The sequence below is a fragment of the Geotrypetes seraphini genome, chromosome 5, assembly GCF_902459505.1.
Source record: "Geotrypetes seraphini chromosome 5, aGeoSer1.1, whole genome shotgun sequence".
In the NCBI taxonomy this organism is placed as follows: Eukaryota; Metazoa; Chordata; class Amphibia; order Gymnophiona; family Dermophiidae; genus Geotrypetes; species Geotrypetes seraphini.
In genome coordinates, this window is record NC_047088.1 from 157598302 (window position 1) to 157623698 (window position 25397).

At 42.2% G+C, this 25397-nt stretch overlaps 1 protein-coding gene across 6 annotated transcripts in view; it reads left to right on the top strand.

Annotated features, from left to right (window-relative positions):
• Window positions 1-25397, top strand: part of ARMC8 (armadillo repeat containing 8) — a 274168-nt gene that overhangs the window by 232136 nt on the left and 16635 nt on the right. For all 6 annotated transcript variants that reach the window (XM_033944179.1, XM_033944180.1, XM_033944176.1 and 3 more), the window contains 3 exons: window positions 3587-3682; window positions 15321-15393; window positions 25120-25213. In XM_033944179.1, coding sequence (XP_033800070.1) covers window positions 3587-3682; window positions 15321-15393; window positions 25120-25213 — 263 coding nt within the window. The remainder of the gene's footprint in view (window positions 1-3586; window positions 3683-15320; window positions 15394-25119; window positions 25214-25397) is intronic.

Consider the following 25397-nt stretch of genomic DNA (forward strand, 5'->3'; position numbering starts at 1 on the left):
CAAAATTAACAAATAGAAATGAAACAAAAAAATGGAAAATAAGAAAATACAATTTTATTGGACTAATCTATTTTTCAGTTAGCTTTCAGAGGTCAAAACCACCTTCTTCAGGTCAGAACAGTATACTGCTGTTATGGTATCTAGTCCTTACCTGAGGAAGTTTCCAAGTTTATTTAATCTTTGATATACCGTTTATCAAAAACATACCTAAACGGTTTACAATTATCAAAATATTGTTAAGATAAAACAAAAACTTAAAAGTAAAAAGTGGTGGGGGACGACAGAACAAATAGACTTACTGGAACAAAATGGAAAAATGGGAAAAGGTAAGAACTTAAATACAATGAAAAAATAAATTCTTAAAAGGGAGGAAAGAATCAGAGGGGCTATTTAGCACATTAAGATAGGGGGTTTTAGTCTCTGAAATTTAGAAAAAAATGTATTTAAAAATTAGTTCAATAAAATGATTACTTTACTTCCATTTTCTATTTATAAACGTTTATTAATACAACAACAAAAAAATATTTTTTCAGCCTCTTGTCATTTCTGCTTTAATCATCTTCTCTTTATTGCCTTTCTTTCCAACCAGTGTCTGTCCTCTCTCTTCCTTCCATGCAGCATCTGCCCTCTCTCTGTCCTTTTCATCCACTGTCCCCCTCTCGCCCTTTTCTATTCACTGTCTGCCCTCTCCCCCTTCCATACGGCATCATCCCTCTTTTTATATCCCTTCCAAGAACTGTCTATCCTGTGCCCCTTCTCTCCTTTGTACAACATTCCTTTCAGCTTCAGCCCCTCTCCGTTTTTCTCTGTCTCCACCCCCTCCCCTATGCTCTGGCATTTCTCTCTTCTCCTTTTCTTCCTTCCTTTCCACCCCACCCCACCCCATGGTCTGACTTCTCTTGGCTCTTTCCCTCCCTCCATGCCCTGGCATCTGTCTCTTCCCCCTCCATGTTCTGGCATCTACTCTCCTTCCTTTCTCTCTCTCTCTCCCTCCCTCCCTCCTTTCCTCCTGGTCTGGTATCTGTCTCCCCTTCCCTCCCTCTATGCCCTGGCATCTCTAGCCTCCCCTTCCATCTCTCCCTCCTGCTCCATTCTCTGGCATCTCCTCTCCTTCCTTTCCCTCCCTCCCTCCCTCATTTCCCCTGGTCTTGCATCTCTGTCTCCTTCCCTTCCCTTCTCTCCCCAATCCCCCACATCCACCCGATATCTCCCAACATCCCCATACCTTCCGATGAAACATAGACAAGAGGGGAGCCCACTCCCCCCTGCTGATAGGGCGACTTCTTCAGAATGATGTGCCTTCCCTCGCCCAATGCATCTTAGGATGCAGTGGGAGGGGCCTAAGATCCTGATTGGCTCAAAATGCCATCAGAAGGTATGGGGGTGTCGGGGAGGATGTAGGGAGATGCTGGGGAGGGTCAGAATGTTGGGAGGAGGGGTGTAGGACTTGGAGGATGTGTGGAGAGTGGGTCGTAGGGAGAGAGGAATCTCCCTGCCAGTTCATTTAATCCTGGTAAGGAGAATCCCTATCAGCTGAGCTGACAGGACTCCTTGAAACTAGTTCAGCTGATGGGGATTCCCCTGCCGCAATCAGCTGATGGCAAGCCGGACAGACTGGAAAGTACTAGGTTTTTTCCCCCATCTTTGGGTGGTGGTGGTATGGGGGTGTCAGTGATCATTGGGAGTAAGGGGGATCATGCCTTAAACCCTCCAGTGGTCACCTTGTCAGTTTTGGCACCTATTTGACACTCGTTTTAAAAACAGGTGTAGTTCCAAACATCTAAGAAAAAGCTCTGGACGTTTCGGTAAAGGTTTGATTATCCCTGCCGAATGTCCAAGTCCAAGTGCTAATCCTGCCCTAATCCCATCCACAATATGCTTCTAACACCCTCCCCCCCCCCTTAGATTTAGACACACTGGAGACAAAACAACCAGACAGATGTCTAGAAAGTTAGTGTTGAAAATGCCCACTTGGATATTTTGATAAGTAAGACGTCCAGATGCTGGTATATGCTGTCTTTTGAAAGCCTATCTGTTTTGAAAATGAGCCCGATATTCTGTGGTTACCCTCTTTTACCACTTTTCTGAAAACTTGTACCAATTTGTGAGAACCATAACCTTCCTCCAGATACAAATTTTTAATAAGGATCATATCCTCCTGACTGACACACAGACATGGGGAAAGTCACTGCTTGCCCTGGGATTGGTAGCATAGAATGTTGCTACTATTTGGGTTTCAGCCAGATAATTGTGGAAACAGGATACTGAACTAGATGAACCATTGGTCTGACTCAGTATGGCTACTCTTCTGTTCTCCTATTATTAAAAACCATGGTAACTGTTTTATATTTAAATTAAAATGGTATCTGTATGTATCACTAGGTGGTGCTGGTGGCATCATTTAGGTGAGGTGGCTGGTCTAAGGGCTCCTTTTACGAAGCCACGCGACTTTTCATCACATGCTAACCCCCGCGCTGGCCTAAAAACTACTGCCTGCTCAAGAGGAGGCAGTAATGGCTAGCGCAGCCGGCGGTTTAGCGCATGGTATTACGCGCATTAAACCGCTATCGCGCCTTCGTAAAAGGAGCCCTAAGTGTAGGCTTATTGCAAATTTATTCAGGATGACTATCCCAAATATTGAAATTAATCAAGTTTTGAAAGAGCTATGCAGAAAAACAGTATGAATTTTTGAAACATAATGTGGAATTAGGGGGGTTAGTGTGCTATGTATCACAGATCTGTATTGGCATTATGGGCATTAATCAGAGACAGTGGATCTTTTACTTTGTATGACATCAACCAGGGAACTTGGTGACATTGTTGAAGATTAATTTCCACCATCCTTCCCCTGCCAAAAAAGATGTTGGAGTGAAGTTAGAGTATTTAGTCATTGGAAGAATTGTGAGATGCTATTGAAGGACATTTTGCTTTGGAGGGAGAGGATGAGGACAAGTATTGTCCTTTGTATGTATAGGCTGAGCAGGGAAAAGACTTGCCAGAAAAATCTAGAAACAGAGACTGACCAGGAAGAAGAATGTAGGAAACCAAGAGGCAGGAAAACTGAGAATGGTGAAGAGTTTTATAAGCAGGATAATAATGTCTCTTTATGAAACAGGCAAGTTTTGATATTTTTTTTTTTTTGTGAATATACTAATGTACTCACAGAGCTCCAGACCAGTAAAAAGCAAGATTATAGCTTACTGAGACACTAGGAGAAGAGGTGTGCCATACTGTATTGTGCATTTCTGTTTTAAAAATGACATCATGATGGATCCTTTGAGTGTTATTCCCCTTTATTGAATGTACACTATCACAGATGAGTTTTTGAAACTGCTTAGAGAACTATGTAGAATTAGTGGCTCATGGACATCACCATCTTTGGCTAGTTCTCCTGCTGGTCCAATAAAATGTATTCCATATTACAAAAAGGTCCAGTTTTCTGAAGGATTAGTTCAGTTAGTGGCGATTGTAAATATGAGTTTGGTAAAACAAACATCTCATACAGGAATAAACAATGGAAAGGTTTTCAATGATGCTCTGCTGCTTATCTAAACTTTAAATAACAGAATTTTTAATACTTTTGCAGACATTATGTATTCTTGCCAACATAGCAGATGGAACAACAGCAAAAGAACTAATTATGACAAATGATGACATTTTGCAGAAAATTAAGTATTACATGGTATGTAATTTCTTTTTCTTGCATATTCTTTCCATTGACCACTACAGTGACACAGGGAGAATTTTGTGAATGGGGGCTTCCACTATTAATAAGTTTAATTTTTAAACTACTTGTATTGAGACAGAAACCACAAATACTTTTTGTTTGTTTCTTTATTCTTTATTTAATTTCAACTTTTTTATGATCTCAAGTCCTATTGAAAATAGCAGTATCACAGGAATTATTTTCTTAAGGCAATACAAAGGATAATATAATGTGTTTCTACTATACATTAGTCCACAATAAATGGAGAAGGAGTTTACAATTAGTCGGATATTGTTACTTCATCATAATTAAAATAAGGAAAAAAAGAAAGACAGCCTGAATTGGACCCCAAATTCCCAATTGCGAGTGTTACACTTGTCTATTGATAGGGATATTTGCTATCACCACTGAATTGTCTATAATAAATCTAGATAAATGTGTGGACTCAAAGAAAATATATCTAATTCCTTTAAAATTAACCAAACACTTGCATGGGAATCTTAATACAAAAGTTGCACCCAATTTTAAGATCTGAGGTCTCCAAAAGCAAAAATTGTTTCCTCTTTTTTTGCGTTATTCTAGAAACATCTGGGTAGATTCTAATTTTTTGATTTAGAAATGTAACATCTTTATATTAAAAAAACATTTTTAGTAACCACTCTCTATCTGAATCAAGCGCTAATTGAACAAAGAGTGTTGCCACACTAATTTGTTCTGACTCTGAATGTTTCAAGTATATTTGTCAAGTCCAGTAAATCTAATTATAGTTCTCGCTGATCTTCCAGAGACTTCTTCTTTCCCAAGGAAATATAGTAGATTTTTGAGATAGGCGGAAAATAATTTTGTGGGACTTTCAGAACCTCCAGAAGGTATCGTTTAAACATGTCTATTGCTATAAATGTAGGTAGTTTAGGAAAATTATTTAATCTTAAATTCTTTTTTCTCGTTATATTCTTCAAAACTTCAATCTTAAAGCTAATATTCCCATTTTCCTTACTTAGGAGCTGATTTTGTGCTCCCAAAACCTCTGACTTTTTTTCTTGATCCAGCACTTCTTTTTCTAATTTGTCCACTCTTTGCTGTAGTTTTAATGTTTCAGAAAGTACCCCAGAACAATTGGTTGTTAATAGTTGCATTTGAGTTCCCAGGGATAGTTGTAAATTGGAAATAGCTTCCCAAATTGAGTTTAAATCAATGACCGGTGGTTTAAGCAATGGGGTCAAAGAACATTTAAATTCCATATCTTTGAGTTCCACAGTACCTGTAGGTAATTTTCCCAGCGGTGATTTCTGTACCTCTTCTACCATATCCAAGGTTTCCTGTAACAGCGATGTTGGAACAGAAACTGCTGAAACCTTCCTTATTGCTCGATCTTCCTCCTGCTCATCTTCACAGCTCTCAGAGGCAGCTGCTAAACTCCCCTCACTCTCCGTATGAAACAATATGGGCCGAAGGGGTGGCTGAGCCGGGTTCCTGCGCTCTTCTGGCGATAAGCTGGTCTCCTTGAATGAGGTGTGAGGTCCTTCCGACCCACCTCCACCTCCCTCCAAGGACATCTCCGCCGGTTCTCCTTTGGGCTCTTGCTTGACGAACGCGTCCATCAGGCCAGATAAATTTGCTTGCAACCCGGGTTCCGACGGGAATATCCGGTTCTTAGATTTCCTTTTAACCATGCATTGTAAAAAAGCCCGATAGCGTTCAGCCGCCATCTTAGTTAGTCTCCTCCCGATTGGGTCATTTCTAAGTAATATTTTTTTACCTACAACCTTTGGACAAGTTCTCAAAGCCAAAGTTTGCATATATCATGTTCATGTAGTCAGTTTCTTCAGGTTTTTTTCTACAGTTAGAACTTTATTAGGAAAGTATATATGGAGGGGCGTTACATAATTTATCTGAGTATGAAAAATAAAGTAGCAAGTGTGTTGAAATAAGTGTGCATGTTATGACATATCTCAAGGTTACTTATGCTTAGTTGCGGCTTAGTGCGAGTTTTAGCATTCCAAGAGACAAGATGTCAGGAGAGTCCTTATGTGAATCAAGTAAGAAACTGCTAAATTTGGCGCACTGTTCAGTGATAAAATTTCTCACAAAAGAAGGGAAAAAGCCAAAGGAGACCCATGAGCGCATGACTGCAGTTTATGGTAAGTCTGCCCCATCATCCTACAAAGTAAATTTTTGGACCAAGCAGTTTAAGTGGGAGTCCAATGACGATGACCCTCACATTAGACAGCCTATGGAAGCAACTTCCACAGAAATGTGCAAGAAAGTTGAGGATTCAATTTTGTCAAGATAGATGATTAAGGTTTCCCAAATAGCTGAAGAAATGGATGTCTCGGAAGGTAGAGTCTGGAAAATAATTCCTGAAAAGTTGGGCATGTCCAAGGTTAGTACAAGAAGGGTTCCAAGAATAATGGTGCCATGTCCGAAGGCCACAAGGCTCCAGTGCTTCAGGGGAACTTGGAGATGTTCTATGAAGACCAAGTGAATTTTTTTCATTGTTTGGTGTCTGAAGATGAGACTTGGGTCTATCACAGAGACCCCGAGTCAAAATGGAGTCAATGCAGTGGAAACTCAAGTCATCCCCCACCCCCAAAATATTCAAGACAGAGAAATCTGCAGGCAAAGTCATGGCAACTGTCTTCTGGGATGATGAAGAACTTTTGCTTCTGGAATTCATGCCACACAAGACAACCATAACTGGGTAGAGTTACACCAGCATAATGATCGCTTTGTGGGAGTCAATCAAGGAGAAAAGATGAAGAAAACTCAAGGCAGCGTGCTGCTTTTTCATAACAATGCACTGGTACACATGTCATAACAATCACAGGCTGCCATCTGAGAATGTGGATTTCAGCAGCTGAACCATCCACCCTACAATCTTGACCTGGCTCCTTCGGATTATTCCCTGTTCTGAGTTATGAAGAAATCTCTCCATGGACAGCAGTTTTCAAGTGATGAAGACATAAAGGAAGCTGTGACAGCCTAGTTTGAAGGTCAAACGGAACAATTGTTTTGAAAACGATTAAAGCCATTGCAAGAAAAGTGGATGAACTGTATGGCGCTATCAGGGGATTCATTGCCAGAGGTTGTGGTAAGAACGAATAGCATAGCTGCTTTTAAGAAAGTTTTGGACAATTTCCTGGAGGAAAAGTCCATAGCCTGTTATTGAGAGGGACAGGGGGGGGGGGGGGAGGCTGCTGCTTGCTCTAGATTGGTAGCTTGGAATATTGCTACTCTTTGGGTTTTGGCCAGGTATTAGGGTCCTGGATTGGCCACCATGAGAATGGGCTACTGGGCTTGATGGACCTTTGGTCTGACCCAGTAAGGCTATTCTTATGTAGGCACCCATGGGTCTTTATACAATGCTAGAAAAGGTGGTATGAGGCACAGACATTTTCACCTGCTCTTGAATGCCTAGCTTATTCAAGAAGGCACATAGATGATATGGGTATTGAACTTTCACCTTAGTTAGTTCTTCCTACATGTTTTCTCAGGCTTCATCATTATACGCTGAAGGAGGACAGTTGCTGTTTCCTTGCTACAGATTAATACCCATAGATAATCCAGCCATCATTTTACATTACATTACATTACATTAGGCATAGGATTATGTTGCAAAATCTACTATTTTGAATTTAATAGTAGATTTCATCTTCTTTTACTAGGTCTCAGTGCAGGTTTCCATATCCAAAAGATCTTCTTGTTATAAAAATCTAAGCTTTTTATGCTGTACCCCTGTCAAGCATATTCAATAAAAACAAATTTTTGGAAAGCTTGCTCTCATTTCAGGTACATAAGGTTTAGAATAGCTTACTACTTTATATTAGGTTACAATTTTATATTTATTTGTTACAGTCTGTTAAATATAGCGCTGAAGATGCAAAAGCATATCAAATAAATTTTTTAAATCTGAACAAAACGTTAAGACTAAGAAAAGAGAAAAATTAGAACTAGGGCCTAAGGAGTGACATCCTCATACAGAAGATATAAAAATTAATCTAACCTAATTTTATCTAATCCAGGTACAAAGTTCAAGAGTTAGTGTGTTCCACAGTAAAGGTCCCAAATAGGAAAAAGCTATGTCTCTAGATGTAGTCAAATGCAAGCAAGAGAGAGGGAAGTGGTGTAGTAATGCTGCTTGAGGCGATCTGAGAGAGTGAGGAGGAGAGTAATACGGTAACAACCTTAATAGATATGCTGGATTGTATATGAACAAAGACTGGTGAAAAAGCATTAGGATCGTATACTTAATTTTTACTGGAACTGGTAGCCAGTGTTCCTGAGCTACAAGTGGAGTCACATGGTCCAGAGAAGAGCGACTAAGATGGATAAGGGGCTGGAGGAGTTGCTGTACAGCGAAAGATTAGAGAAACTGGGCCTCTTCTCCCTCGCTCAGAGGAAATTGAGAGGGGACATGATTGAAATAATCAAGGTACTAAAGGGAATAGACTTAGTAGAGAAGGATAGGTTGTTCACCCTCTCCAAGGTAGGGAGAACAAGAGGGCACTCTCTAAAATTGAAAGCAGATAGATTCCATACAAACATAAGGAAGTTCTTCTTCACCCAGAGAGTGGTAGAAAACTGGAACGCTCTTCCGGAGTCTGTCATAGGGGAAAACACCCTCCAGAGATTCAAGACAAAGTTAGCCAAATTCCTGCTGAACCGGAATGTCTGCAGGTAGTGCTGGTCTCAGGGCACTGGTCTTTGACCAGAGGGCCACCGCGTGAGCGGACTGCTGGGCATGATGGACCACAGGTCTGACCCAGCAGTGGCAATTCTTATGTTCTTATTATAATGGCCAACTTTATGGATTAGTTTGACCGCTGCCAGTGGTGCCAACTGAAGTCTGCAAGGTAATATAGGTGGTGAGCTGCTGTAAAGTGCATTGAATTAGTCAATTCAAATGAAGACTAAATTAAGAATTGCTTCACATTTTGAGGCACTAAGAAATGTTGATTTATCACTAGCTAGTTGGTGGCTTTAATAGGCAATGTATTGATGCAGCATCGTCTGATTTAGATTAGACAGTATAAAGTATTTGAATATTATACGCATATATCTGTTCATTGACCATTTCAAACTTTCATTTGAGAAATAATTGGTGAGCAAGATGGGAATTAAGTAATCTAAAGTATTACTCATTTAGAAATTTGTAAGAATTATTTTAACTATTGTTTTTTTCCCCAGCTCTTATGCTGGTCTCTGTTTTCTTGTGATTCACCTTGTACCTAATAGAGAGAAGGTGGAATACAAGTATAGAAATTAGATTAGATTAGGGCCAAGTCTGGTCTCATAGGGCTAGATTCACGAATCTGCCCGATCGGGCCCGATCCGGGCAGGTCCGATGAATTCAGGAAACTTCAATATGCAGATGGGGGCGATTGGATGAACACTCCCATCTGCTGGCACGGATCGCAGGTCTGCGATCCAAACACATGCACAGACCATCTATAGATGGTCTTCGCATGCATCTAAACCGGCCAGCTGTAACTTTTTTTTTTTTTTTTTTAACTTTACTGCATGCGCCCTCCTGCTCTCCCCTTCCAAGCCCTGCTCTTGCTGCCCAGACTCTCCTGCTTTCTGCCACCTTCCCTGCAGTGCGAGCCCGTGGGTTTAAAGCAGGGTTGCACTGCGGCATGCAATCCTGCTTTAACCCTCAGGCTCGCACTGTAGGGAAGGCGGTAGAGAGTAGGAGCTCGGGGCAGAAAGCAGGGCTGGAAGATCGGGACAGAGAGCAGAGCAGGGACAGGAGCTTCACGTTTTTATTCCCCTGGTGCTGTAAACCTCTTCCTACAGATCATGGCAGAGAGCAGGGCTGGAAGATCGGGGCGAGCAAGCAGGAGACACGGGGCCGAGCAGGACGGCATTCGGGGAGAGCAGGCAGGAGACATATCAGGGCAGAGCAGGGCTTCTGTGGAGCTGGAGAGTCGGAAAGACGTTTTCGACTGGTCTCCAAGCAGTCGCTTCTTGGGTTGATCGGCCAGCCCAGTCGGTTTTAAATTTTTGGTTGATGAATCACGTCCAATTTGCATGCGTTTCTCCTCATTTGCATGCATGGAGTTGAAGCAGATCGCTGGAGAGGTTAGTGAATGGGGCCGGAGGAAAATTTGATCATAAAGGGGTCGCAAACCGATCGGTACATGATCGGTTTGTTTTGTGAATCTAGCCCTTAAGGTCAAGTTCTGTAAAGTTATGGTGATAATCTTAGTTCGCCTAAGGTCTGCATTTGTTGGGATTTTTGAGGCTGTGGAGTTAGAAACATAGAATATGACGGCAGAAAAGAGCCAGTGGCCCAACAGGTCTGCCCAATCAAGATCCCTCCCAACCTCGGGGAAATATCCTCTATTATACCTCTGTAGTGACCCCATCTGCTTGTCCCATCGCCTCTTGAAGTCTAGCGTGCTACTGTCCTCGACTACCTGACGTGGAAGACCCCATTCCATCTATCAATCACCCTCTCGGTAAAGAAGTATTTCCTGGTGTCCCCATGAAATCTTCTTCCCCTAAGTTTTAGCGGATGTCCTCTTGTCACCGTGGGACCCGTAAGAGTAAAGATTTCCTCCTCCTCCTCGATGCGGCCCGTTATGTATTTGAAGGTTTCTATCGTGTTCCTCCTTTCTCTGCGCTCCTTGAGCGAGTATAAGCGCAGCCTGCTCAGACGATCTTCATATGGAAGATTTTTGAGTCCTGAGATCATCCTTGTGGCTGTTCTCTGAACCGACTCAATTCTCTTCACATCCTTTTGGTAGTGTGGCCTCCAAAACTGGACGCAGTTCTCCAGGTGCAGTCTCACCATGGATCTGTATAACGGCATTATAACTTCGGGCTTTCGGCTGATAAAGCTTCTTCTGATGCAGCCAAGCATTTGTCTAACCTTTGCTGAGGCTTTCTCCACCTGATTTGCAGCCTTCATGTCTTCACAGATGATTACTCCCAAGTCCCTTTCTGCTTCAGTTCTTGTTAATTTTTCTCCATTTAATGTGTATGTAGTGCAAGGATTCCCGCTACCAAGATGCATCACTTTACATTTTTGGCATTGAAATTTAGTTGCCAAGTACTGGTCCATTGTTCTAGTAAAAGTAGGTCTTGCTGCGGTTGCGCAGTTAGGTTCTGTTGCCCGGCCAACAACATTACACAGTTTAGCGTCGTCGGCAAATAATGTAATTTTGCCTCTAAGTCCTTGAGCCAGATCTCTTACAAAGATGTTAAATAGCATCGGTCCCAAGACCGAGCCCTGCGGTACTCCACTGGTTACTCTTGACGTTTCTGAGAGAGTGACGTTTATGAGAGAGTACTGTTTACCATCACCCTTTGAAGTCTGCCACTGAGCCAATCTTCTACCCATGCAGTCAGCGTTTCTCCTAGTACAGGGGTCTGCAACCTTTAAGACATAAAGAGCCACTTGGACCCGTTTTCGAAAAGAAAAAAAAACTTGGAGCCGCAAAACCATTATAAAACAAATCTAACACTGGATATATTGTTTCTTATCTTAATGCTATATACAGGATCACTAAATTGAAAATAAAATCATTTTTCCTACCTTTGCTATTTGGTGATTTCATGAGTCTCTGGTTGCACTTTCTTCTTCTTACTGTGCATCCAATCTTTCTTCCTTTCTTTCAGCCTCCTGTATGTTTCCTCTCCTCCAGACCTCATTCTCTCCCCCAACTTTTTCTTTCTGTCTCCCTGTTCCCCCTTCTTTCTGTCTCCGTGCCCTCCCCCAAGCCACTCGGTTTGCTGCCACCGCAATCGGGGAACAGCCCCCAAGCCATCGCCGTCCCAAGCTTTCCCTGCAGAAGTGTTGCGCTGACCAGCATTCCGCTCCCTGACGTCAATTCTGACGTAGGAGAGGAAGTTCCGTGCCAACAAGGCATTTTTCCTCATTCCATCCAGCCTGAGCCCCATCTCTCCTTGATCCAGCATTTCCCTTCTGTGTCTGTCAGAATTACCATTCCACCTATTTTCCAGCATCACCCTTCTTTGTGTCCATCTCACCTATATCCCTATCTCACCACTTTTTCAGAATCTTCATTTGTCTCTGTCCTTATCTTTACGCCATGTTCACCATTTGCCCTTTCAATGTCTTTATCTCCCCCCCCCACACTTTTTCAGCATTACTTCTATGTCTCTATTTCACCTCCTCTTCATGTCCCCTCTGTATCTCTATCCTTATTCAGTAGGTCCTGCTTACCCTTTCTCTTCTTTGTGTCACTATCTCCATTTTCAGCTTTCCCCCCCTTTTCCTTTGTTACTGCACCCTGTAGCTAGAATCTTTCCACCCTCCCTCCACTCCGGCCCAGCCCAGTATGAAAGATTTCCTTTTGTTTCCCTCCCCTCTCTCTTTCTCTCTCTCTTCTGCTCCCTCACCCACGAGTCCTGCATCTGGCCCTCTCCCTTCTACCTGCACCTGGCAACACCCCCCTGCTCCGCGGCTCTCTTCAGCAACTCGTCAGCAGCAGTGATCAAGACAAGCTGCCGACATCGAGGCCTTCCCTCTACGAGTCCCGCCTTTGTGGAAAAAGGAAGTTGAAACAAGCGGGACTCGCAGAGGGTAGGCCCCGACGTCAGAAGCTTGTGTCGATCGCTGCTGCTGAGTTGCCGAAGAGAGCCGCGGAGCAGGGGATGTGGCCGGAAGCAGGTAGAAGGGAGAGGGAGATAGGAAGGCTGTAGAAGCTCCGGAGCATGACACCGACCCCGGCCAGGATGATTTCTTTTTCAGGCACCTTACAAGTCCAGCGTCGCGGCGGGAAATAGCCATGCTGAGCAGTGAGCTCAGCACTACACAGATGAAAGCCTTGCTTGCTGATTAGTCCGGCGGCACGGCTGTGTATGTGCTGAGCTCACTGCTCAGCATGGCTATTTTCCGCCGCGACGCTGGACTTGTAAGGTGCATGCCTGCGTGACACACTACCGGAGCCGCAGCAAAGATGGAAAAGAGCCGCAGGTTGCTGACCCCCGTCCTAGTACCATCGCGTTCATCTTGTTCAGTCTACACTAGGGGTGTCCAACCTTTTGGCTTCCCTGGGCCACATTGGCCGAAAAAAATGTTTCTGGGGCTGCACAAACACGCAAATGCTGCAGCAAGACAGAGGAGGGAGCCGGCAAGATGGTAAACACCCGGGGGCAGCAGAGGAAAACACCTCATTGCCCTCAACCGGGGCCGCACAAAATACTTCACGGGGCTCGGGCCGCAGGTTGGACCTCCCTGGTCTACACATTCACATCCCACTGCTGCTGTAACAAGGCCAGTAAGTTTAGAATTTGTTCTGTACAGTTTCTTTGAAGAGTACAACCCAAGTGATCAGATATGTAAAGGTATTAATAAAAATAAACTTTAAAATTGTGATGGACATTTTTAGTAAGCAAATGAAAATATTTTCAGTTAAAGTAATCGGTGATGGATACAAATCAGTTTTCTCTGGCAGGTGTTCCAGAGACTGAGTCCTATGGCAGGTTTTATTTTCTGTGCCAATCAGATAAACCTCACGGGTCACCTGCATTTTCTATGGATTTTAGTAGAAGGGCATAGTTTAGTATTAAAACAGTATCAGCAGTAAAGCAGCTGCAAATCTCTGTGTGTACATTTTCCCTATGTTCTTACTTTCCGTTTGAGAATTAGTGCAAAGGCTGCAGATTAAAGTGCCCTTAGACTTTGTAGGCACCTTTGTAGATTTCAAACTCCTTCTCACTCCACCCCACTGGTACCCAAATATAGTTAATTCAAGGAGCAGCTGACAAGAAACTTTTTGAACTGTGCTTACTGTTAATTTGGAGAGCAGTTGATTTTATACTGTATTATCTAGGATAAAAACTGGTAGTTTGAAAAGTGGCTGTAGTCTGAAATAGCTTTGTATATTAATTAGCATAAGGAACCATCAAAAGTGACTAGAAAAGAGGCATTTATATATATATGTTTTACTCTTCTGACCTTCTCCCATGGGCATTCCTCCTTTCTCATTAGCTGAAAGTAATTTTCCAAACAGAGAAACATATGTGCACTTCATCTAGCAAGAGAAAAGTTACTACACTGTTACATGATGCCTACTTTCATTAGGCACAGGGCTGTTCAGTGTTTAGAAAGCTGTTTTACATGGTTAAGCACTTTTATATACAATACTTGTGAAATGTAAAAACTTTCCTCTTTATGTATGTCATGAGAAAATTGTTTCGGTTGTGAGGTAAGGTTGTGTTTTTTGGGGTGGGATATTAAGGGTATTCCCTCAGGAAATGAAATCAATCAGTAAATGTCCCAAAAAGTGAAAATTGCAGTTTTTGGAGTATGACCGATACAGAGAGAGAGCGAACTATAAGGACTGTGTTCTGATTAAACACCTGTTGTAGCTTCTCTTCATATTTGTAAAATTGAGTTTAATTTATGGCAATCTTCAGTTTTATAGGCCCCATAACCAAATAAAACCAAAGGTCATCTTTAAAGCATAGTAGACTTTTTTTTATATAATAAAAAATGGTTAATAAAATAAACATATAAGATAATGGAGGATAGCTAATTTAGAAAATGAGAGCAACACTTCTAGGCTTAGGTGATTTGAAAGAATGTGTCAGTTCTACACAGACTCTTTAGTTATCTTGATTGACATTATTGGTGTTAGGAGACAATGCCAAAACAATGCTTTTTGCTATTCTGAACTCAATTACTCTTGCACCATCCACCTAATGCAAAACAGTTGCAAATTATTCAAGAAAATTAATGAACCTGTACTAAAATGCATATACAATTATGTCCCTGTCTTTGATATTTGTATATGAGCTGCATGTTTTTCATTTGAAGCAGGGGGAGATTTTGAAGGAGAACCAACACCAGCAACTGCATCTTCACTTCATGGCATCATATGTATCTTTTTCTGGGCAGGAATGAACTCTATTCAGAATTAAACAATATTCTAATCCAGGGGCTTAATATTCCTACAGGTCAGAGGAAAAGCCAGAGCATTCCCATTTCCTCCCTTGACATTTGACCTAAATTAGGGACATTGAGAAAACAGATGTTGAATAAGTGCTTCTGATCTTATGATTTTTGCTACAGGATCAAAGATATCCTAGTCCAGGGGTGGGCAACTCCGGTCCTCGAGGGCCAGAATCCAGTCGGGTTTTCAGGATTTCCCCAATGAATATGCATGAGATCTATTTGCATGCACTGCTTTCAATGCATATTCATTGGGAAAATCCTGAAAACCCGACTGGATTCCGGCCCTCGAGGCCTGGAGTTGCTTATCCCTGTCCTAGTCCATTATAGTAAGCGAGGGGAGGGGTTTGAATGGGTTTAAAAGTGCAACTTAATTGATACTCATGGCCAATGAAGAGTTGCAACAGAGCACTACCATCTTAACTGATAGCAAGTAACATTTCTTTCACACTCAATATAAGGTATAGAAGGTGAAGCAAAGGCTGAAAGTTACTACAAAATCTTCTAGGATATAGTGGAAGGAGAAAGTCTTGCTTAGGTAATACTGAACTCCTTGTAACCTGAGTAGAAAAGGGTTCTTCTGTTGAAAACAAAGATCTAGTAGTTTATTTGCTGCAACCTTAATGTTACTACTTCAGCATTTAAAGGTTTATCTCAAGATTAATCCATTCTGTTTCTGTCTGCATTTAGGGTCATTCCAGCCTTAAACTTCAGCTCGCCACCATGTTTTGTATTTCAAACCTCATATGGAATGAAGAAGAAGGTAAGCATGGTACTCGTGCTCAGCAACCCTTCACAGATCCCAGGAGGCAGTTCTAGATACCTAACCTGGGCCCAGATGCACTAAAGCCAGCGATCGTCACTAAACCTATTTTAACAGCTTTAAGGATGATTGCATTTGCTGACCCGATGCAGAAAACGGCTCATGGCCTGGTTTTCTGCATGATCGCTCGTTCCCCGATCTGACCATGCAAATAAGCTAATTAATATAAAAATGCCATGTAAACTAGTAGAGCGATTGATGCTTTAGCATGATTTCCTGATGCATAAAAAAAAAGGGATCGCTTACCCCCCTCCACCAATGACAACCCTCCCCAATGAAGGCACCACGAACTGCCCCCCCCCCCAACCTGCGCCAGCAAAAATGGCAGGAGGGATGCCCATTTTCTCCTGCCAGTGCAACTGCACATGATCAATAATAATACAGCGATATGGGAAGGCCCACTCCTGCGCCGGGCACCCCCTCAAACTTCCCCTCCCCCTTCACCCCCCAAGAAAGACAAGAGGGATGCCCTCTCCCTACTACCACTGGAGGTCTCCCGCCATCCCCTGAACTACCCCATTCAGGGCCTTAGACTCCTCCTGCTTGTATCATGGGATACATAGGCCCCTCCCCATGTATCCGTGATACACCAGGAAGGGAAAAGCCTGCCATTTTGGAGTGGCTAGCCTATGAGTGGGACGGACTGAGCTTCCGTCCTGCTTCAACGTGTCTAAAAAAGGTATTGGGGGCTTTTCAGAGGGACAGCGGGGGACCTCCGGTGACAGGAGGGAATGGGCATCCCTCCAGCCTTTTTTGTTTGGTACGGGAGTGAGTCTTCCCATATTGCTGCCATGGGGGGAGTCGCATTGGCAGGAGGAAGTGGACATCCTTCCTGCCAATTTTCTTTTGTGGTGGTGGTGCCCATCTGCAGGATCCACTGTCTCCTTCTCTTCCTAAGCTCCCATGTGCCTGACCCACCACTCTTTCTTGAATTCAGACACAGTCTTTGTCTGCAATATCTCTACCGGGAGATTATTCCATACATTTACCACCCTTTCTATAAATAAGTTTCCTTAGATTACTCCTGAGCCTATCTCCTCTTAATTTCAACCTATTCCCTCTCATTCCAGAGTTTTCTTTCATTTGAAAAAGGATCACCTCCTGTACATTAATGCCATGGAGATATTTAAATGTTTCTATCATATCCTCTCTCTCCTGCCTTTCTTCCAGAGTATGCATATTGAGGTTAAGTCTATCCCCATATATTCGTTTGCAAAAGTTGGATAGTTCAAAGTCTAATGGATGCTGGCATTGTCATCTGGATATAGGGACATTGGATCATTTGTTGTTTTGGAAATCAATATGGGGACAAATTAATAGGATACTGGAAACATTGATTCCATTGTCCTACAATGTGGTCATATGTGGGACATTGTTGAAAGTTAAAAATCCATTAGACAGGTATAAAAGCAGACTTAATAAGAACATAAGAAATGCCTCTGCTGGGTCAGACCCGAGGTCCATCGTGCCCAGCAGTCTGCTCACGCGGTGGCCCAATAGGTCCAGGACCTGTGCAGTAATCTTCTATCTATACCCCTCTATCCCCTTTTCCAGTAGGAATTTGTCTAATCCTTTCTTGAACCCCAGTACCGTACTCTGCCCAATTACGTCCTCTGGAAGCGCATTCCATGTGTCCACCACACGTTGGGTAAAAAAGAACTTCCTAGTATTTGTTCTGAATCTGTCTCCTATCATCTTTTCCGAGTGCCCTCTTGTTCTTTTATTATTCGAAAGTTTGAAGAATCTGTCCCTCTCTACTCTCTCTATGCCCTTCATGATCTTATAAGTCTCTATCCATATCCCCTCTAAGTCTCCTGTTCTCCAGGGAAAAGAGACCCAGCTTCTCCAATCTCTCAGCATATGACAGGTTTTCCATACCTTTTATCAGACGTGTCGCTCTCCTCTGAACCCTCTCGACTAACGCCATATCCTTCTTAAGGTACGGCGACCAATATTGGACGCAGTACTCCAAATGCGGGTGCACCATTGCCCGATACAACGGCAGGATAACCTCTTTCGTTCTGGCTATAATACCCTTTTTGATTATACCAAGCATTCTATTCGCTCTCTTAGCGGCCACTGAACACTGTGCCGTCGGCTTCATTGTCATGTCCACCAATACCCCCAAGTCCCTTTCCTGGGTACTCTTATTCAATAATATCCCTCCCATTGTATAGTTGTACCTCGAGTTTCTGCTCCCCATATGTAATACCTTACATTTCTCAACGTTGAACTTCATCTGCCATCTCGTCGCCCAATCTTCTAGTTTGTTCAAGTCCCTTTGCAATTCTTCGCATTCGTAGTCCGAGCTCCATTAAATAGTTTAGTGTCATCCGCAAATTTTATTATCTCGCACTTCGTCCCTGTTTCTAGATCATTTATGAAGATATTAAATAGCAGCGACCCGAGCACCGAGCCCTGCGGGACACCACTCGTGACCCTCCTCCAGTCGGAGTAGTGGCCCTTCACTCCTACCCTTTATTTTCTACCCTCCAACAGTTTCTGATCCATCTATGTACGTTTCCTTCCACCCCATGGTTCTTCAGTTTCCGGAGTAGACGTTCATGGGGCACCTTGTCAAAGGCTTTTTGGAAATCTAGATATATGATGTCAATGGGGTCTCCTTTGTCCATCTGTTTGTTAATCCCTTCAAAGAAGTGCAATAAGTTTGTTTGGCACGATCTTCCCTTGCAGAAACCATGCTGGCTGGCTATCAGAAGTTCGTGTTTTTCAAAATGTTGATCAATGTTTTCTTTTATCAGTGCTTCTGCCATTTTACCCGGAACCGAAGTCAGGCTCACCGGCCTGTAGTTTCCCGGATCACCTCTTGAACCCTTTTTAAAGATGGGCGTGTTGGAAGTGTTCCTAAGTTTCTTCCTTACCAATTCCCTAATTGCTTCGTAGTTTCCTTTCTTGAAGTTAAAGGTTGTCGCTATGGATCTCTTGCCTTTTGATGCTCCTACCTCAACCTTGAACTTGATCATATTATGATCGCTGTTTCTCAATGTCCCACTACTTCTACGTCCTTTGCAGGTCCTCTTAACCCATTTAGGATTAGATCCAGAGTGGCATTTCCTCTCGTCGGTTCTCTAACAAGCTGCTCCATGAAGCAATCTTGTGTGGCTTCCAGGAATTTTGTCTCCCTAGCGCATTTCGAGCTTCCAAGACTCCAGTCTATCCCGGGGTAGTTGAAGTCATAGAAACATAGAAATAGACGGCAGATAAGGGCCAAGGCCCATCAAGTCTGCCCACTCCAGTGATCCTCACTATCTATCTGAAACAAGCAGGGGAAATGCAGGCACACTTGAAAGAAATACAGGTACACTTGAAGTTTAAGTCCTTCGACTGAGCCTGAATGTCGGTGCTCTCCCCTAGGTACAGTAAGGTTTTAAAGCTTATTGAGCATGTGCAGGGACCCTGCCTCTGGAGCCCCTCCCCTTAGTTGATTAGTTTTTTCTTCTGCCGCTCCTGACAAGTCGCAGCTCTCCCCTCTTTCTCTGACTCTTTACAAAAAAAAACCCCAAAAAACATAGCAAGGGGAAAACCAAAACCGTTTGACTTTCTTTTACTTAAAAAAAAAGAAAGAAAGTCTCCCATAAAACCGTAACATAATAATTATGACAGGGATTGCCATGCAAATGATCACCAGGAATTGGAAAAACTGGGAGAGGCTAAATTTTTCCTTTTGGTGGGAAATGTTGTGTCAATGTTATAGATATGAAAAAAATGAATTCAGAACTATTGGGACATAATAAAATATTTAAAGCAACATGGGGTCCATTAACAGAATTGGTTAAATCTGATTAATTGTATAAGCCTTTAATTCCTACTTGATTTTCACACACATCCAGGGATGGTGGGAGGGAGGGGAGGGGGGAAATATATTTTGTATTATTATTTGTTTGGATGTTAGTGCTGTTCAATGTTTACTTGTTTGTAAAATTTTTGCACTTTGTACTCAAATCGAAAATCAATAAAGAATTACCCAAAAATAGTCTCTCCCCATATGCTTTATGGCAAACCAATTTTGTTGCAGCCCTCTGGACCAACTCCATCCTACCTGTCACTGTTTTGTTCATCTTAATAATTAAAACAGAGGAGATTCTAAAAAAACTGGAAAAGAGCAGATGATGTACTGTTCTACTTGGGTTGAAACAAGAGAGAAATGGATAACTGTTAGATTAATATCAGTGATGAATAAGGGATGCAAGCACTGGTAAAGTAGAGAATAAAGCAAGACCTTGAAACAAGTGGGTGACAAGATTGGGATTGTACAAAGGGAAAATCCTGATACGAGTAGACTTGATTAACATATGAAATGGTAGAGTGGTAGATTAGGGGGTGCAGTGGATGTAGCTTATTAGATTGCAGAAAACCTTTGACACTTTCATAGGGAAGACTGGTAAGCAAGCTAGTAAGTCTGGGAATTGAAAATTAAAATTTTAAACTAGGAGAGAAATTGACTGAGCAACAGGACTCAGGAAATTGATAGCTAGTGGTCTAATCAAAGGAAGGTAACAAGTTGGGTGTCTCAATGATTATTGCTAAGCCTGATCCAGTTCACTGTATTGTAATATATTATTGGTTAAGGGATAATATAGGGCCAGCCTGGTGATGCATGCAGAGAACCGGGGTTCACTTTTTGGGCTGGATTTTACCTCATCCCTCACTGTTTGGTGTTGAAGAAGCAGTGGAAACAGCATTTCTCCTGAAACAAGCAGGGGAAATGCAGGCACACTTGAAAGAAATACAGGTACACTTGAAGTTTAAGTCCTTCGACTGAGCCTGAATGTCGGTGCTCTCCCCTAGGTACAGTAAGGTTTTAAAGCTTATTGAGCATGTGCAGGGACCCTGCCTCTGGAGCCCCTCCCCTTAGTTGATTAGTTTTTTCTTCTGCCGCTCCTGACAAGTCGCAGCTCTCCCCTCTTTCTCTGACTCTTTACAAAAAAAAACCCCAAAAAACATAGCAAGGGGAAAACCAAAACCGTTTGACTTTCTTTTACTTAAAAAAAAAGAAAGAAAGAACGAGAGGCAGTCGAACCGGACTCTTAATCCTCCTTTTAACTACCCCCCCCAAACCCCCCCCCCCACTAAATAAGTGAAGAGAGATCCTTCACTGTCACAGCAGTAGTTTTCTTCATCAAGGAAAATAGAACAGGAGCTAGGACCGCAAAACCACTGGTTTCTCTCCTCATATATACAGCGAAGTCTTCCAGCCTGTACTCGATGCTGCATGTTCTCCCCCCCCTTTCAGGGCCCTGGTCCAGTACCGCTGGGGTGGAAAGTCCACTTTCTCCACCTCAACCTTCCACCCACGCATCATGACAGACAAGTGGGTCTTAACCATCATCTCTCAAGGATATTCCCTCAATATCCTTTCTCAGACTCCAATAAACCGTCCGCCTCCACCATCCAAAACACCTCCCCAACATATCCTACAACTTTCAGAGGAGATATCTGTCCTTCTTCACATTAACACCATTGAGGAGGTACACCAACATCAGAAACATCTAGGTTTTTATTCCGGATTCTTTCTCATCCCAGAGAAAACTCAAGGCCTCCGCCCAATTCTCGACCTTTGACCACTGAATGCCTTCCTTAGAAGAGAAAAGTTCAGAATGATTTCCCTTCCAGCTATACTTCTGCATCTCAGACAAAAATGATTGGTTAGCTGCTCTAGACCTCAAGGATGCCTACACTCGCATCCCTATTCACTCCCCACTGGCAATTCTTTCGTTTCAAATTTCTCAACAGCCACTACCAATACAGGGTACTTCTTTTCGGCCACTCATCAGCACCTTGAATCTTCACAAAATGCCTAGCTGTAATAGCAGCTTATCTAAGGAAGCAACATTATGCAGTTTTTCTTAACCTCAATGACACATTCCAAGGAGCATTTTCTACACACCATCCAAGTCAACATTCAGGTGAGAGAGGGGAGATGTGATAGAGATGTTTAAATACCTGTGTGACATAAATACACATGAGGCGAGTCTCTTTCAATTGAAAGGAAACTCCAGAGTGAGGGAACAAAGAACAAGGTTAAGAGGGGGTAGATCTCTTTCTCATCCTGCTGTTGTGAGTAAAGCCAGGCTTCTGAACTCTGCTAGACCTGCCTGATTTCATAGCCTCAGTTTCTAAACTCTCCTTATCTCTCCAAACCTCTTAGCTCTACTTATTTTGTGAGTAATTTGTGAGTTTTCATAGTCTGTTAGTGAGTATAAGCTATGCTTTCATTGTCTGTCTGTCTCTGCAGGCTACAGTATATCCCTGCAAACCATTGTGAAGCTTGATCTGCCGTCCTTGAAACAGGACTCTGGCCATCTGTTTGCTCCTCTGAATCACTCTACTAATCGATGATAGAAACTTGAATTACCTCCCTAGATTTCTTCTCACTGCTACTTACTATAGGAACACCATTGGAGATTGAGTCCACAGCTACACTGTGCACACATCTCTGCTGCTTTAGACCCTCCCATCCTGCCTCTCATCCCACCCATCCCTAGGTTCATATTCATTTATTCTGCCAATAATTACCCTCAACAATCCTTCACCTTATCCCAACAAAAGAAAACCACCACTAATTGAGATTCCACCTCCAAACTTGGCCCTCTTGACTTTTCACTAATTACTTAGAAACTATCAGTTTACTGCTGCATCACTTATTACTAATTCAAGGTAACCTCTTTACCACATCCATCTTCCTTATAAAGGTGACCCTTCAATCTACTTGTATTCTCCTCCCAGCACTCCCCAGGGTATCCCCCCTGACCCAGCCAGATTTACCTCATCCCAGGCATCATTCCCTCTTCGAGTCTATGGCTCCATTACACATTCTTCTTTTGATTCTGACCTTACCCAACCTCCCCCTCCACCCCAAACCAGTGAATTCTTCAAACTCACATTATCCACTTTTTTGAATTTACCACCTCACCATTCCTTCTATCACCCACATTTTTCACAACTATAAGGCTTCAACAGTTTCTCCTCCCACTTTCAACCCTCCCCATCCTGTCTGACTGCATCTTGCCTGCATCGCAATCATCGTACCTCTTCTATTCTTCTCCATATCTTTCTGCTCTTCCTTTTACTCACTGCTGGAGACATCCTGGCTCTCACCCTACTCATGCTGATCACACTGCAACATCTCCAATCTTCTGATCCTCTTCCTTTCACATGTGCCTTGTGAAATGCCTGCTGTATCTCCGACAAGCTTGCTTACATCCACGACCTCTTTATCTCTCACTCTTTCCACCTGCTAGCAATAACTGAAACCTGGCTTTACCCTCAAGTCTCTATTTCAACTGCTGCCCTATGTCATGGTGGTTACCACTTCTCACATACACCATACCCAGTTGGCCATGGAGGAGGGGTTGGGCTGTTACTCTCACCCTGTTGTAGATTTCAATCTCTTCCTCCTTCCCCATTCTCACTTTCAAAGTCCACTCAGTCTGTCCATTCGCTTCCCTCTCTCTCCAAGTTGACACCCTAGTAAACCCATATCTTCCTTTCTCACTGACATAGACTCCTGGCTCTCCATCTTTCCTGTCTCTGTCCCTCATCTTTGGTGATTTAATATTCATGCTGAGGACACCTCTTACTCCTATACCTCAAAGCTTCTTGCTCTAATAGTCTCATTCAATCTTCAGCTGTGCTCCAATACCCCCACGCAACTGCCGTGATCTTGTCCTCTTCTCCGTCTGCTCAATTGGCAACTTTTCCACCTCAATTCTTCCTCTCTCTGACCATCATCTCATAACCTTCATGACTCATCACCCTCCCCCCTAATCACATAAGAACATAAGAATAGCCTAACTGGATCAGACCAATTAAAAATTGATAGAACTACTGCACTTTCATTAAGCTGTCCATTACTTAATCATGTTTGCCACTTCCATGAATGTGTATGAAATGCAGGGGATCAGTCCATAATGACTAGAATCATAAGTATGGTCTGTTAAACACACAGTATTCCAGAATCTCATTTTAATATTGAAACCTAATATGGGAGATTCCCATTCACTATGGCCCCCTTTTATCAAGCTGCATTAGGATTATTTTATCGCCGGCCATGGTGGTAAAAGCTCAGACGCTCATAGGAATTCTATGAGTGTCGGAGCTTTTACTGCCACAGCTGACAATAAAAAACCCTAATGCGTCTTGATGAAAGTGTTGGGGGGGGGCATATAGTAAGCTAGCAACTTAATCATGTTCTTTTATATAAACCAGGCCTTTGTGCTTATTACTCCTCTTATTGTCTTCATTTTATATGTTTTAAGCCAATAAAACCACCATCTTTAAAGGACATTGTTTTCATAAGCTTTTTCCTCAACATGACAAAATGGGAAGAATTATTAAAGGAGGATATAAGATACTTCAGTTTTGATTTGTAAACTTCCAGCCAGATGTTTTGGTGTAAAAGTGACGAAGAATTTTTTTTTTTTTAATATCTTTATTCATTTTAAAGCCAAAAAATAAGTGCAACATATTATACAGTCATTTACACTTTAACAGCACTTAAATTCTATCAAATAATGTTTTATGACAAATACATATATCATCCCCCCTTCTTTCTACATATTCAACAATTGCATTCAAATTAAAAGTATCTCCCCACCCACCCTGGACGTGTATTATCAAAGGGGAAAATCAACAATGACTCCTTACAGACTTTTGTCAATGGCTCCCAAACATCCATAAACTTCTTATAATGTCCCTGTTGTATGGCCATCATACGTTCCATTCCCACCAAAAAGTATAATTTAACCGATCCCAATTTTTCCAGTTCCTCAAAATAAGTTGTATGGCAACTCCTGTCATCATAAAGAGAAGTTTGTTATTCCGAGCAGATATTTAGCTTTTAGCCCTCATTAATGTACCAAGTAGAATGGTATCATATGTCAATGCTACTGGATTTTCCAATATTTTGTTCACTTGATCCCAGATGGATCTTCAAAATTTAAGTATCAAGAGACAATAGTACAATAGATGATCCAACGTCCCAACTTCGAGATGATAGTGCCAGCATCTATTAGACTTGGAGCTATCTAATTTCTGTAATCGAACAGGGGTCCAAAATGATCTATGTAACAAGAAAAACCATGTTTGTCTCATAGATGCAGACACCATACATCTCAATCTCCAAGTCCAGATTTATGGCCATTGAGACGCAGTAATCTGATGCTTTATCTCAATGCTCCAAATGTCACGAAGACCAGTCTTTGGTTTCTTATTCAGAAATTCAGATATTAATTTGTAAAATCCGTCTGGAAGCATAGGATCGGCAAACTATACTGATTCAGGGAAACCCTTCTGAATGGCTTGCTTCAACTGCAACCACCTATAATTTTGAGACTTAGCAATACCAAATGTTTCTTGCAGTCGTGAAAAGTCAATCAGCTTTCCCTCTGATACTACATCATCCAGAGTACATATGCCCGCCTTCATCCAATGCTTCCAGATGACCTTAAACCCGCCATTTGGTATTGCTAAATCTCAAAATTATAGGTGGTTGCAGTTGAAGCAAACCATTCAGAAGGAGTTCCCTGATTAGCAAAATCTTAAAAATCAGTGACAAAGAATTTTTAAAATAATTAACATAATAGATCTTCAAGGCAGATGTTCTTTGGAATCTACTGAGAAACAATTTTTGTGTTTTCTTCACAGGGTCACAAGAACGTCAAGATAAGCTAAGAGATATTGGAATAGTAGATATCCTACATAAGTTAACTCAGTCAACAGATCCAAATCTATGTGACAAGTAAGTACAAACCAGACAAATAGCACAGATACAAATTATTTTTTAGCGGTATAGAAATGACTTGTGAAGGCATCTCACATGAACCCCTAACTGGTCAAATGTTTGGTTTTATAATTGTCCCCCTCCCAGTCATTGCATAAAATTTTGTCTGATTAAGTAGGGTACATTTTTCATTTAGTCTGAC